This window comes from Felis catus, chromosome A2 (genome assembly GCF_018350175.1).
Source record: "Felis catus isolate Fca126 chromosome A2, F.catus_Fca126_mat1.0, whole genome shotgun sequence".
NCBI classification, from domain to species: domain Eukaryota; kingdom Metazoa; phylum Chordata; class Mammalia; order Carnivora; family Felidae; genus Felis; species Felis catus.
In genome coordinates this window covers 3,451,194-3,465,592 of record NC_058369.1, presented here as the reverse complement: position 1 = coordinate 3,465,592, position 14,399 = coordinate 3,451,194, and the positions used below count along the sequence as shown (strand labels likewise).

The 14,399-nt window shown below is 60.0% G+C and overlaps 2 protein-coding genes across 3 annotated transcripts; one reads left to right on the top strand and one right to left on the bottom strand.

Moving 5' to 3' along the window:
• The first annotated feature begins 10 nt into the window (after window positions 1-10).
• MYDGF (myeloid derived growth factor) lies at window positions 11-12,256 on the top strand. Of its 2 annotated transcripts, XM_019815898.3 has the most exons (6): window positions 89-325; window positions 1,635-1,685; window positions 7,394-7,455; window positions 8,893-8,974; window positions 10,249-10,321; window positions 11,764-12,256. In XM_019815898.3, the coding sequence occupies exons 1-6, from the start codon at window positions 152-154 to the stop codon at window positions 11,841-11,843; spliced, it is 522 nt and encodes a 173-aa protein (XP_019671457.1). In that variant the 5' UTR covers window positions 89-151; the 3' UTR covers window positions 11,844-12,256. The 2 variants fall into 2 exon arrangements, with proteins under 2 accessions (XP_019671455.2, XP_019671457.1); XM_019815896.3 differs by lacking the exons at window positions 10,249-10,321; window positions 11,764-12,256 and having other exon boundaries at window positions 11-325; window positions 8,187-8,974.
• On the bottom strand, window positions 10,798-13,477 carry LOC123381833. The gene is made up of 2 exons (XM_045044149.1): window positions 11,464-13,477; window positions 10,798-11,062 (listed from the first exon to the last, which is right to left on the bottom strand). The coding sequence occupies exon 1, from the start codon at window positions 13,475-13,477 to the stop codon at window positions 12,545-12,547; it is 933 nt and encodes a 310-aa protein (XP_044900084.1). The 3' UTR covers window positions 10,798-11,062; window positions 11,464-12,544.
• Window positions 13,478-14,399: the final 922 nt, after the last annotated feature.

Genomic DNA, 14,399 nt, shown 5'->3' with positions numbered 1-14,399 from the left:
CCGCCCCAACATGGCGGCCGCCAGAGCCGGGGAAGGGGCGGGGCGCGCCTGGTCACGTGCCCGCGCCGCCGCCGACGTGGCCTCCAGCGGTCGCCCCACGTGTCCCTTGCCGCGTCCCGTCGCCACCCTGCCCTGCGGATCCGATCCCAACATGGCGGCGCCCAGCAAAAGGAGGAACGGCGAAGGCGCGAGCTGGTGGGCTGCGTTGCTCCTGGCGGCTGTGGCGTTGAGGCCGGGGGAGGCGGTGTCCGAGCCCACGACGGTGGCGTTCGACGTGCGACCTGGCGGCGTCGTGCACTCTTTCTCCCAGAACGTGGGCCCGGGGGTACGTATCGCCGCCGCCCCGGGGGCTTGAGCGGTGGCGCCGGTGGGGGCGGGTCCTGAGAAGGGGGCCTGGACCGTCAGGGGCGGGGCCTGGCTTGGGAAGGGACTCTGGGGGTGCGGTCATCTCCGAGATAGGGCTGAATTTACGCGGAGCGGGACTTTCTGGGGTCTGGCGACTTGGAGCGGGTGGGTCACTAGCCTCGGTCCCTGTTTCCTCTCGCGTGCCTCGCGTGCGCAAGCAGCCCTAACTCCCAGACCGGGCGAGTCCCCGGCCATTGGAGGGCAGAGCCGGCCCAGAAGTGGGGGGAGAGGAGGCCGGGGGGATATTTCACCTCCAGGCCCTGCAGAGCGTCAGCCTCGCTGCGGCTCTGACTGCGGAGGAGGTGGACAGACGTTGCCCCTTCTCCATTGCACAAGGAGAAGGATGCCCTTCAACCCTTTCACCGAGGTGGGAGGCTAGGCCCTCCTTAGCCGTCAGTGAGCAAGCCTGGGGCTAGCCCAGCGCTGCCCCTAGCTCGTTGGAGAAGCCCTTCCCCTCCCATCTTCATTTTCCCTGTCTGTTACAGGTGTCACTAGCTGCGATGTACCACTTCCTCATAGCCAGATGTCGCCCCAAGTGCTTTATTTGCTAGGACCGTTTCACAGATGAGGAAAACAGACTCAGCAAAGTTTTCACTTGTCTGAGGCCCACAGCAGAGCAGAGAAGGGCCTCCTGGTGCCCCTGCTTCCAGAGTCCCCAGATGGGTGGGTGCTTGGAGGGTGGGGGACTTCCCCCTTCCTGTTTTCCATCCCCCAGAAGCCACGTGGGCTGTTTGTCCTGACTTAGGAGCTCACTAGCAGGGAGACAGGCAGGGGAGTTCTAGGTCTGTAGACACTGGGAGGCCCTGTGGGGCTGGCCTCCAGGCACATCAGCCCAGAATCGGGCTCTACCTCCTTTCCTTAGTGCAGATGTTCAAAAGCCGGATGTTATTTATTTTTTTAATTTTATTTATTAGTATTAGTTTGTTAGTAATTAGTATTTTTTAAATGTTTATTTACTTTTGAGAGAGCATGAGTTGGGGGGGAGGGGCAGAGAGAGAGAGAGAGAGAGGAGGACAGGGGATCCACAACGGGCTATGCGCTGGCAGGAGCAAGCCCGACGCGGGGCTTGAACTCACAAACTGTGAGATCGTGACCCAAGCTAAACTAGGACGCTCAACTGAGCCACCCACGTGCCCCAAAAGCCAGATCCTCTGGATTTTGGATCTCGGAAGGACATCCACCGTAAGCACTTCCTAACAAACTTTTTTCCATCTTCAATTTGTCTCCAGGACAAATATACATGCACGTTCACCTACGCTTCTCAAGGAGGGACCAACGAGGTGAGTTGTTCCAAATTCCACGCAGTTTTGTATGGCGGTATCCGTTGTCGTGGAGAAATGCTCTCCAGGGAACAGTAGAGGTGGGTCACACCCACATTAACTCACACTCGTGGAACTGTTCTTGCCTCACCCATAAAAGAGCATCTTCCAGTTCACTAACGACGGCAGGTTCCCCCATAAGTCCACACAGTGAACAAAAGTCTGGACGCGAAGAGGCACGTGAGGTGCGGCTCTGTTCCCGGGAGCCTCTGTCAGGGGTATTTTGTTTGCCTTCCGTGATGCATGACAAATCACGATAAATTTAGCAGCTTAAAACAACCCCCATTTACTGTCTCCCGGTTCTGAAGGTTAGAAGCCGTGGTCAGCGCGGCCGGGCGCTTCATAAAGCCAAAATCAAGGCGGCAGCCGGCCAGCTGTCATCTCCAGGCTCCTTCGAAGAGGAAATAAGATTCGAAACATAAGAAGGATGTGGTTCACCCTTGCTGGCTGGGGGGGGAGCGCAGATGGCCTCTGGGAGCGGAGGGCAGCTCCTGGCTGGCGGCCGGGCTTCAGTCTTCCAGCCGCAGGAACTGAGCTCTGCCCCAAGCACGTTGGGAAGAGTTGGAAGGGAAGTCCAAGCCTCAGATGGGAGTGCCTTTCGCTGACACCTTGCGTCCGGTCTTGGGAGACGCTGAGTAGGGCCCACCCTACCCAGCTTGTGTCGGGGACCGAGAGCTGCTTAGTGGGCAGTGCCGTGAAGCTGCTAAACTTGCGGTCACACAACGGTGGTGAGTTGAACGGTGCTCCCCCAGAAGCCACGTTCGCTTCCTCATCCCTGGAACCTGTGACTTTAACCTTATTTACGTATTTGTTTTCATTTGTTTTTTTAACGTGTATTTTACTTTGGAAAGATGGACAGAGACAGAATGTGAGCAGGGGAGGGGCGGAGGGAGAGGGAGGCACAGGATCCGAAGCAGGCTCCAGGCTCCGAGCCGTCAGCGCCCAGCCCGACGCGGGGCACGCACCCACGAACGGTGAGATCATGACCTGAGCCAAAGTCGGACGCTTAACCGACTGAGCCACCCAGGCGCCCCTAACCTTATTTAGAAGAAAAAAAATATATCTGCAGGCGTGAGGTAAGGACTGTGCAACGAAGAAATCGTGCTGGGTTATCCCAGTGGACCCTGAATCCAATGACAATAACTCTTACAAGAGATACTCCGGGGAGATTTGATAGAAGAGGAGAAGACACTCAGAGGAAAAGGCCAAGTAAAGACAGAGGCAGAGATGGAGGGACGCGGCCACAAGCCAAGGGACACCTGGAGCCACCAGAAACCAGAAGAGACAGGAAGGATCCTTCCCTAGAGCCTTTGAACTGTTCTTGCGTCACCCATGAAAGAGCATCCTCCAGTTCACTAACGACGGCAGGTTCCCCCTATAAGTCCACACAGTGAACAAAAGTCTGGACGCGAAGAGGCACGTGAGGTGCGGCTCTGTTCCTGGGAGCCTCTGTCAGGGGTATTTTGTTTGCCTTCCGTGGCAGCCTGGCGGTGACACCTTGGTTTGGACTTCTGGCCTCCAGAACCGGGAGGGAATACAGCGTAGCGGCTGTAAGGGAGGAGGTTTGTGATACTTCGTTACGGCAGCCCCGGGAAATGATGCCCGTGGCCACAGACTACCGAATAGCCAGGAACGCACGCACCAGTACAAAGAAGAACTCCGAGAATAAGATACTGGTTTATTCAGGAGGCAGAGCTTCAAGGGTTCGGGAAGAGGCGCAAACAGACTTTCTCAAAATCGTTAGAATTAGAAGAAAAAGGGAAGAATTCATCGTCCCTGTAAAAACCAGTAAACAGCATCTCTCTGTATCCCTGATTGTGCTTTGCTCCCAATCAACCAGACTTTGGGGGAAAGCCTGCTCTCCTTCCAGAACAGTCTGTGGCATTGTGTCGCCCTACTGTGGCCGTTTATCGGGTGCCATGCGCTGTGCTGAGCCGTGCACACGTCTCGTTTCTTCCTCTCCACGGCCCCAGGAGGCCATACTGTTCTGCCACGACCTAGTTTCACACACGAGGACACAGAGGCCCGGGGTCCCCCAGCTGGGAAGTGACCGAGGTCCCCAGGGCATATACAGCCCTAACCACTGCTCTGTGCAGGAAACACCAGGAACTTGGAAAAGAGCGCGCGCACACACACACACACACACACACACACACACCCGCCACCGACGAAGCTCTCAGAGCTACAGCATTGGGGGAGGGAGAGCCAAGTTCAGTGGCGCCGGCTGGGGTGACTGTAGGCTGGAGCCTTGTCTTGGAGTAGCCGTTGCGTCACAAACTGGACTGGGCTCCTTTCGTTCATCTTGGAGGAGGGGGCTCATCCTGGAGGAAACCACCTAAGAAAAGCAGGTGCGCTGTGGTGCGGACTCGTTCCAGGAGCACCCGTCTGGAACTGTGACCGAGATCACAGGTAGCCGGCTGCCGGGGTGGGTGGCGCTGTGGGAGCCCGACGGGGCGCTCGGTGGCTGCTGAACGTGGCTGGTGCCCAGGACCCATGGGCTCCCAGTGCCCCGCTCTCCAGCAGCTCAGACCCGAGGCATCTGAGGGGGAACAGCCAGTGGTTCGTTCTGTAGGGGGTTGCCTGGGAGGCCAGTACTGTCGGGTGACATTAGATCCAGGGTGACTCCTAATCTCTCAGTGCCCGCCAGGAGGCCCGGCAGCTGGAGCGCTTGGCCGTGGCCGGTGGGGATGCAGAGTGGCCATTTCTTACCAAGTCAAATGTACACTTGCCCTGTAACCCGGCACTTCCACGGCTAGGGGTCTGCCCGCTGGTAACGTGCACGACCGTCACAGCAGCGGGATTGACAGTGGCCAACGAGGGAAACAGCCTGAGTGTCCGTCGGCAGGTGAGTGGATACACAGAGTGTGTCCACCACGCACGCAGGGCAACATCACTTGGCCACGGACAGCAGCGAGGAGGCGCCCACACCCGCTGCCCCGTGAGGGACCCTGAACACACGACGCCCAGGGAAGGAACCAGACACGAGAGGCCCCAGAGTATATGATTCGACTTATGTGAAACGTCCAGAACAGGCTCATCCACCGACAGAGAAATGAGTTCCAGCTGCCAGAGACTGGGGAGACGGGGTGTGTGTGTGTGTGTGTGTGTGTGTGTGTGTGTGTGTGTGCGCGTGCGCGCGCGCGCGGGGGAGGGGTGACTGCCGAGGGAGATGGGGTTCTTTTCCGGGGAGGCGGAATGTTCCAGAACTAGGTCGTGGTGATGGGATGCACACCTGGGAACGTGCTAGGAAACACAGACTTGTTTGCTTTAGAAAAGTGAAAGGTCCGGTACGTAAATATTGCCCAACGAAGCCATTGAACAAGTGACCTGTGGTCGCCCGCAGCAGCGTGGGTGAGCGTCTGGGGCCGCGTGCTGAGTGGAAACATACACAAGACCTGCCTACTGCCGGATTCCTCTCGGAGGACGGTTTTGTAAAGGCCCAGCTCTGAGACGGGAGATGAGGTCCGCGGTTACCAGGATTTCGCGGGGAGGGGTTAAGTGCAGAGGGAAGGGGCCGGGGGATTCGGGGAGACAGAACTGGTCTGTACCTTGATGGGGTGGGGGACACACAACCGGAGTGGGCTCTGTCGTGTCCCATCTGTCGTGTGTGTCCTAATAAAAACTGCTAGCAGCTGCCACTTAGGCGTCCTCTGTCACACCCAGCCACTTCTGTGCCCGGTTCCCCTAGCTGCACAGACAAGGTCCCGGGGGCTCAGGCTGTCCCAGAGCACACACTCACGAGCGTCTGATGCCAGAGCCGGAGCCTTACCAGCTGCCCACCGTGCCAGCCACGAGACCACAGTCAAGTTCATGTAACCACAAGGTCACTCACAGTTGACCCTGCTGCTTAGAAGCTCTTGGTTTTAAACTGGGTCGGCGTTCATTTTTTCAAACCATGTTTAAATGTTTGCCTCATTTTCAAGAACCTTTTCAGAGCCGTGGCAAACCTCTGTCTCACAACATAAAACCATTTCCAGGTGCTCAGAGGCCTTGGGGCCATGGACAGTTGCTTTTAAAAATTTTTTTTCAGTGTTTAATTAATTTTAGACAGAGTGAGGGCATGATCAGGGGAAGGGCACAGTGGGAGAGGAAGAGAGAGAGAGGGAGAGAGGGAGAATCTTAAGCAGGCTGCATGTTCAGTGCGGAACCCAGTGCGGGGCTCAATCCCACAACCCTGGGATCTGGACCTGAACCTAAATCAAGAGTCAGGCGCGCAACCGACCGAGCCACCCGGGCGCCCCTGGACAGGTGCTAATTTTAAACCGGGAGGAAAAAGAATTTGAGCCTGCGGGTATGGCCTGCAGCCGTCCCACCAGAATAATAGGTCCCCGCCTCCATGCTGCAGACAAGCGGCATCTAGATGACCATTTACTCCCATTATAATTAACCTAAACACGGCCTTGCTCCCCTTAATGAAGACGCTCTAACGTTAAATCAGGAATGCCAGTACTCGGTGTATATTATTAGTCCCGGGAGGGGACTGCAAACTCGCATTTTACTAGCAAAATACACAGATGCCGCAGGCAGCCCGGAACCGGCCGTGGTTGTCTGTTTCCATTCGCCGGGTTTTCAGAGGCCGTGAAAACTAGAAGAAACTGTTAGCGGTGTATTTGGGAATCACAACGTCTTGATTAAAAAAAAATATTTTTTGGGGGCGCCTGGGTGGCGCAGTCGGTTAAGCATCCGACTTCAGCCAGGTCACGGTCTCGCGGTCCGTGAGTTCGAGCCCCGTGTCAGGCTCTGGGCTGATGGCTCGGAGCCTGGAGCCTGTTTCCGATTCTGTGTCTCCCTCTCTCTCTGCCCCTCGCCCGTTCATGCTCTCTCTCTGTCCCAAAAATAAATAAACGTTGAAAAAAAATTTAAAAAAAAAAAAATTTTTTTTTAGCGTTTATTTATGTTTGAGAGACAGAGACAGAAGAGGGGGAGACACAGAATCCGAAGGAGGCGGCAGGCTCTGTGCTGACAGCGGGGCTCGAACTCACGAACCTCTAGATCGAGACCTGAGCCGAAGTCGGACGCTTAACCGACTGAGCCCCCCGGGCGCCCCTTTAATTGGATTTCTAGCAAGCTAACACCTCCACGTCATTGGAAAGGAAAAACACATAAAAAAGCTCTCTGGTGCCTTCCATTGTCCAGGCCCCACCCACGTCCTCCGTGTCACCATGAGTATCACAGTCTTGGCGTTTGCGCTGAGGACGTTACGGTCATTCAACGAGCATGAATATACTGTGTTGCCTTTTACTGTTTATTTTTCTTGATAGGCTTTATTTTTCAGGGAAGTTTGAGATTCACAGCCAAAGTGGGCAGAAGGCACAGATTTTGATACCCCCCCCCAGGCCCCCCGTGCGCGGCCTCCCCCGTCAATGACGGCCGCCACCAGAGGGGACATCTGTTAGAGTCGCCGAACCCGCCCTGCCGCGTCATTGTGAGTCCCGGCCCGTAGCGGACACGGGGGTTCACGCTTGGTCCCGCTCCTGTGGGTTTGGACGAACGTGTGAGGGCACGTCCCCGCCGTCATGGCCTCACCGCCCCTGAGCCAGGCTCCAGCCGGCTGGCCCAGGGAAGGTTCGCTCACTTTGCAGAACTGGAGCTGAACCTGAAACCCACAGAGTGTGCCGTGAGCAGTGAGGCCGCGGGCCCGGGACCGACCTGTGTCTTTCTCTCCCCAGAAGTGGCAGATGAGTCTGGGGACCAGCAAAGACCACCAGCACTTTACCTGCACCATCTGGAGGTAAGTCAGGGGTCCCGGGGTGGCGCCTCGCTGAGTCTGCTGTGGGTGCTCGCCTGGGGTGCTGGGAAGACAGGGTCCTACGCCCCAGAGGGCGCACAGGCTGGGGGCAGACGTCACACAGGTAGAGATCGGAGAGGGGCTTTGCCACTGTGCGGGGGGTCGGGGGGGGCGGGGAGGGCGCCCCAGGCAAGCGCATTGACACTGAGGCCAGGAGGGGAGGGGGGAGGAGGAAAGCAGCGGGGGAGGGGTGGGGCTCCCCGCCATCGTCCCCCTCATTCCCCCGCCCAGGCTTTGCAGTCCCGGAGCGCCACGAGCGAGCCACAGCCCAAGAAGGGACAGGAACGGGGGTGCTCAGCCCAGTGGGGGGTAGGGCGCTGGGGCTGTGTCGCATCATGTCCCTGCTCCCCTGGGCCCTGTGGCCTGGAACCCACTTCTCAAGCACTGGTTGTGGGTCTGGGACAGTGCAGGCCCTTTGGGGGAGACATGGAAGTCCGGGCCGGGATGCCCCCCTCAGGGGGCTGGGGTGAGCACGGGGGGACAGATCCACAGACAGGAGATACTTGGGCTGTGGCGGCAACAGCCATAAAAAGACACGGGGTGTTTTAATTCGCTCATAGGCGCCACCTCACAGTCCCCTGCCTGGTGCTTTACAGACAGCAGGTGCCTGCCAGCAGTGTCGGGGGATCTTCTCCCCCACGCTCTGCACTGGCCCCTGTTGGCAACGGGCAGAGGCCCCAGGGGCCAGGAGCCCAGCGTCCTAGTCAGGCCCCGCCGAGAGGAGACCCCGTCCGCAGCCCCCTGGCCTCAGAAGCGTCCCCGCGGCGTCCGTCTGTCTGCAGATCACCGCCCGGCACCAGGGCGTGTGAGCACCAGCCCTCTAGGTGCCCAAGGACCTGCTGGCCGCAGGGCCACCCGCTCAGCAAGAGGTCACGCCTACCTGGGCTGGCCTCCCGGTTCTGGACACTGACCGATCAGGCCCTGGCAGCCACCAGGGCTTAGAGAATCTGGGAGGCCCCCCGGACCCCCCCCACCTGCCCTCCTGGTGCGCCCCCAGGGGGCCTCTTCACACGGCACGCGCTGCCGGCCCCTCTCAGCCCCTCGCTGCTCTGGCCGTGCTGACCTTGTGGTCCTTCGCCTGCCCCCGTTTGCACCCTCCCCGGGACCTTTGCCCTCCGCCCAGGGCAGCTGGCTCCCTCCCCTGCCTAGTTAACTCCTGTACTTCTCACCACCGGGGATGTTGCCATTTCTTGGTCCCCAGCACAATGCCTGGAAATGCCTTTGGCCCTCGATGACCAAGCATTCAGTGAATGAACATAAGGCTTCCCATCCTAGAACAGCTGGGGCCCAGAAGGAGAAACAGACCTGTCGGTAAATGAGCCGGACGAATGTTCTAGCAAAGAGGAAAGGCTGACCCTCTTGCCTGCCCCTCTTTCGCAGGCCCCAGGGCAAGTCCTACCTGTACTTCACGCAGTTCAAGGCGGAGGTGCGGGGCGCGGAGATCGAGTACGGCATGGCCTACGTGAGTACAGGCCGCGCGTGCGGGGGTGGCTGCCGTGGTTCGTGCCATCGCAGACTGCTCCTTTCAGACCGCCGGCAAGCCGGCAGGGGTGGGGAGGCGGGTGAAGTGAGACAGACCTCAAGCCCCCAGGGGGAGATTCTGTAACCCGGGAGGACACGGGACGCCTCGCAGACTCCGGACCCGGACGTGTCAGGGAGTCGGCACTGGGCCCGGAGACCCCCAGAGACCCGGTGGGCGGGGCAGGACACCTGGCCTCCCTCTCCTACCACCTGCCAGTCTCTGGCCAGTGCCCCGCTGCTGGCCAGGCCAACAGGAAGCCAGAGGGGAGGGGCCCACTCTCAAAGTCCTGGATGCTCAGCCCTGGGGACACGGGCAGGGACGGCAAGGGCAGCAGCACAGGCGGTGTGCTCACGGGGGTGGGGGAGGGCCCCACGTGCCTCGGCTCCCGTGACCTGGCGTTCATGGCCCGGGCAGCCCCTTCTGCCACGCTCCTGAGCCCCGCTGCCCCCACCAGGGGCCGGCCACACTGCGGAGCCCCTCCCCGGGTCCCCCCTTCTGCACTGGGGTCAGAAACAGTTGGAAAACCACTGTATTGGTCCAAGAAGGGGAACCAGGAGGGACAGGCATGAAGAGATCTGTTGCCAGGAACTGGCAAGGCGCTTGCAAAGCCTGCAGGCCAGGCCGGCTCGAGGGGGGCGGGGGGGGGGGGGGGCGGCGGGGAGGCGGCTGGCACTGTAGGGACTTCTGCAGGGACCTCGGTCCTGCTCTGAAGGCCCACCCGGGGTCATTGAGGATAATCTCCTTTTCTTAAAGCCGGCTCCTGATGGACTTTGATCACCCCGACGAAATACCTTCCCACTCTCTAGGGCCTGATTGCAGAACTGGGGCAAACAGACACGCCGCTGATCGAATTGCTCTCTGGGGTCCTGTCTTCCTTTAAAACTCTTGTTTAGCTGACTTGAGACACAAGTCTGACGTTTAAAAATCACAGTCGAGAGGCTGCGGTGTTTGTGTCCTTTCCGTACGTTAACTGAAGGAAAAAACGAAAGACATAACCTTCCTCCGAGGATTTGCAGCAAAGGCGTGACGTTTGAAGCCGGTTGACAATCTCTTAAGTGGATTAACCACCGGCTCCTCTGGATTTTGTTTCGTGCTTAGAAAAGCGCCAGGCGCCCCTTTGGTAAAAGCAGGTGGCTTTAGCCTGTGCTGCTCTGGGAAGCAGACCGGATCGTGTTCTTTCCTGATTAGAAAGGCTTCCACGGGTTCTTTTTCAGTCCAAAGCTGCGTTTGAAAGAGAAAGCGACGTCCCCCTGAAAAACGAGGAATTTGAAGTGACCAAAACAGCAGGTATGAAAGGATGGGTTGTTGGGGGGCCCTGGGGCGGGGGGCGCAGTCGGTTAAGCGAGCGGCTCTCGGTTCCGGCCCAGGGCATGATCTCCCGCTTTGTGGGTGTGAGCCCTGGGGGGAGCTCTGCGTGGACAGCGAGGGGTCTGCTGGGGATTCTCTCTCTCTTTGCCTCTCCCCCACCTGCTCCCTCTCTCTCAGAATAGATAAGTGTGTAAAAAACACTTAAATAAGAAAAAACAAACAAGGGATGTTTGGTGCAGATAGGCCCCAGGTACACAGGCAGAGAAGATGGGGGGGCAGGGCGCCCCATTGCAGAGAGGGGAGGCTACCCCTCAGCGCCCCAGCTTCTAGCCCAGCGTCTGCGGACTGTTGCCCGAAAGGGCCACTAGTAGTTCTTTTCGGCTTCCTGGGGCAGACAGCCTCTGAGAGGGCAAAGGCGATCCGTCAGGCGCCACAGGTCACTGAGTAGGCGTGGCTGCGTTCTAATAAAACTTTATTGTATGAACACAGAAGCGTGAACTGCCTATCCCTAAAATACCATTTTCCTGTCGGTTCTCGGTAACGTTGTTGAAAACGTAGAAGCCGCCCTGAGCTCATGGCGCAGGCCACGTTGGCCAGTCCCTGCTAGAGAACGGAGGGTGCGAGAGTCTGCTGCTCGGAGCCCTGTGGCCCTTGGGGACGCTCGGGGTCGCTCCACAGCAAGGGGTCCTGTGACACCCACACAGCCTGGCCTCCCGGGCTCTGTGACGAGGAAGAGTTCCTGTGGTTTTCACGCGGAAGGCGTCCGCGAGGCATCGAGGTTGCGGCCGGCCCCGTGCGTCGCGGGGAGGCGGGGTCACCTCTGAGGTCGGGGAACCCCTGGTGTCCTGAGCCGTGTTGGGCTCTGCGGGGCGGGTGCTGGGCAGGAGGAGGGGTGGGAAGCTCCACAGCCGGGGCTCCGGGGAGGGCGAGCGGTTAGGACGATGGACACGGGGGTGGGGCCATGTGGCGGGGAGCCCCGAGGGTCCTGAGGGACAGCAAAGATAAGGCGAAGGACCCCTGCGATTGTGGGAGTCACCGGGCATAGGGATGGAGGAGGGGGGTGCAGTGAGTGGGGGTTTGGGGCATGAGGGGCCTTGGGTCTGGAAGGAGCCCTGTCCTACCTGCAGGTCCTTGGAGGTGGGGGACTGTAGCGGTCAAGGACAGAGGAGGTGGGGTTGCCAGTGCAAACGGGAGGTGATGCAGCTCGGCCGCCATCCATTCTCGCAGGATGACCTCGGCTCTTCCCACGCTGAGCTTTCCGGGGGCTTCCGCTGCCCTCGGGACAGCCTCCCCTCCCCTGTGTCCCTCACCCAGTAGACTTCAGGCCTGGGGGCCTTTCCGTGTCGGGTCCACTGTGGGGACGGCGCCCGGGCCTGGCCCGGGGCCCGGAGCGTCTCACCCCAGTGCTTCTTCTCTTGCAGTGTCCCACCGGCCCGGGGCGTTCAAGGCCGAGCTGTCCAAGCTGGTGATTGTGGCCAAGGCATCCCGCAGTGAGCTGTGACCGGGAGCCCCCGGCAAGCGTGGCTCTTCCCCATCCCCGCCGAGGGAGCTGGGCCCTGGGAGAGCTGGCGCGTCACTGGTCTTCTGGGGGAGGGGGGGGCGACTGTCGGTCGACGTCCTCTGAGCATGGAGCACGGGTCTGGGACCCACTGCCCGTCTCTCTTACCAAAAGAGGCACTGACTGAGGCACTCGGTGGGGGACTCCCAGGGGGACTCGCGGCCTTTCTGAAACCAGCGCGCGCCTCCCTGTGGATCCGGCCAGGCTCCAGGTCACTCCCTGGAAGAGCGATCCTGCCGCCCTGCCTCCCAGCCTGCCGCTTTCCTGCAGTTTCCCCGGGGGACCTTCTTCCAGACTACCTGGGAGGAAATGAAGTGTTCTTTCGTATTTAAATAAATAAGACGATTGAAGAGCTACCACCCAGACTTGGCGACGGGCAGTAGGGGCTGCCTGTCTGGGCGCTCGGGGCTGGGGGCCCAGGGACGGGGCAGGGCCCGGGTGCCGGCACGCCCCTGCCTTGCTGGAGACCTGCGTCGGCCCGGGCACCTGCACTCTCCGCGTTGCCCGCAGAAGCGCCGGGCCCACGGGGGCCGAGCGCTCCAGGGTGGTTGGCTCAGCTAATCTCTTGGATGGCGGCATGGCGACTTAAAACACCAGCGGGGACAAACACCCACAGGCAAACATAAATAAAACCCCCACGTGTCCTAGCCACTCAGAAGGGCCTTGGTCCTCCCAGCAGTGGGCCTGGGACTGTGACCCCCAGCTTGCCCGTCAGCCTGCCGTCTCACAGTGTCCTCTCGTGAGCACACGAGGGGAAGGGAAACCACGAAACTCTGGGCTTTGGTCCACGGGGCTGTGAATCGGATCCTTGCTAATGAGACGCACCTCGTGGGCTGGCCTCCCTCATGCCGACCTGAGAAACGGGGCGCTGCGGTGACCCCAGTTGCCAGAGAAGAGGCAGGTGTTGGTGCTCCCGCCCAAGAGCGCACACCTACAGGAGGTGGGGTAGGGTTAGAGTCACCCCGTCTACACCCGCGGCGGGCACCCGTGTCAGGAGCAATTTCAGAGCTCGGTGTGGGCGCGTGAACAACGGCTGTTTCCAGAACAAATAACAAAGGGGGCCTTCGGGGGGCCCACTTGACCCAAGAATGGATGGGCTTTGAGGTCTGGTAAGCACAGGGACCTGTGGGTGTCACAGGGACCCCGGTGAGGGCCGCGAGCCTCTGCCACTCCTGGATGTGAGGCTCGATGGACTGAAAAACCAAGTGATTCTCAACAGGCCCCCGGAGGTGGATGGCTGTCCGGGGCCTCCTGCAGAAACAAGGTAGCCGGAAACCGGCAGAAGGGACGCGGCCCCCGGGGCCGCTGAGGGTCACGTGGGCTGGACCCCGGCAGGAGGGACAGATGCTTCCACGGTCGGCCCGGAACCACCGAGCACGTCTGAATCCCTGGGCGTCCTCAAGGATGCAGAGCCCCGGGACGCGGCAGGACATCTGGACACAAACTGGCGCCTCCTCGCCCCCCCCCCCCAGCCACGTGGGGGCATCCCCTTGTAGCTTTCGGGCAAACCCGCAAAGGACGCCACGCTGGCCCCGGGGGCGGTGGTCGTGATGAGGGGCCGAACCCGACCGAGCCATACAGGACCAGCTGTGCGGGCCCGCTGGTCTGTCCTGGCGCCCGCTGGACCGGAAAGGGAACCCGTCGGCGAGGCCCACGGGCGGGTGACGTTACACGCAAGCTCAACTTGAAAGGCAAAAGCCCCGAGCCCCGGGAGGACAGGAGAAAGCGGTCAGCCCCAGCGATTCAGTCGCCAGTTGCACATAATGCCGGCCGAAGATGTGTGCTTTTATCTGGAGAGCCGCGTCGTGCTCTTTGGTGTTTCTAGATTAAATCTCAGATTTATGGAAAGAGTCCAGGCAGGTTGGACAGCCCAGCAGGGCACAAGTACAAAGCGTTATGCACGTTGGTTGATGGAGTCCGCGTGCAAAGCCGAGGACAAAGGTGCTCATGGGGGGCTTCTCGGGTACTCAGAATGCGCGTCCCTTCCTGAATGTGAATGGTCTCCCGACGGAAGATGGGAGGACAGGTTTGCCTTCGAGGGCTGGGGCAGAGGTGGGAGCAGTGGCTCTTGGGCACGAGACCTTGGGCTTTTTCAGGGAAAAACCACAGAAAGGCCACCCTGCATCTGGGGCCGTAATGGCTTGTGGGCCGTTGCAGCAGGCCGGGGCGGGGGGAGGGTGGGGGGGTGGGCGAAAGGGCCAGGTGGGGACTGTGGCAGGCCAGGGGGGCCGCGCCCATGCGGCCTCACCAGCAGGCAGTGCAGGCTCAGGCCAAGTTTTCGAGAAAAGTCCAAACCTAGATTGGTACGTGTAACTTCCTTGTTTTTAACTAATGCCAAACGTCTCGAACGACGGATGGAGTCAACCGAACCCATCTTCTGGCCTAAAAAGGCCTGCAGGCCTCCCGTGTGAAGGCTTCGCCCAACAGACCTGGCTCTGCAAAAAAACGGTCAGGGGACGTCATTTTCCCCGTCCCCGCGGGCGCCCAGAGTAACCTTCC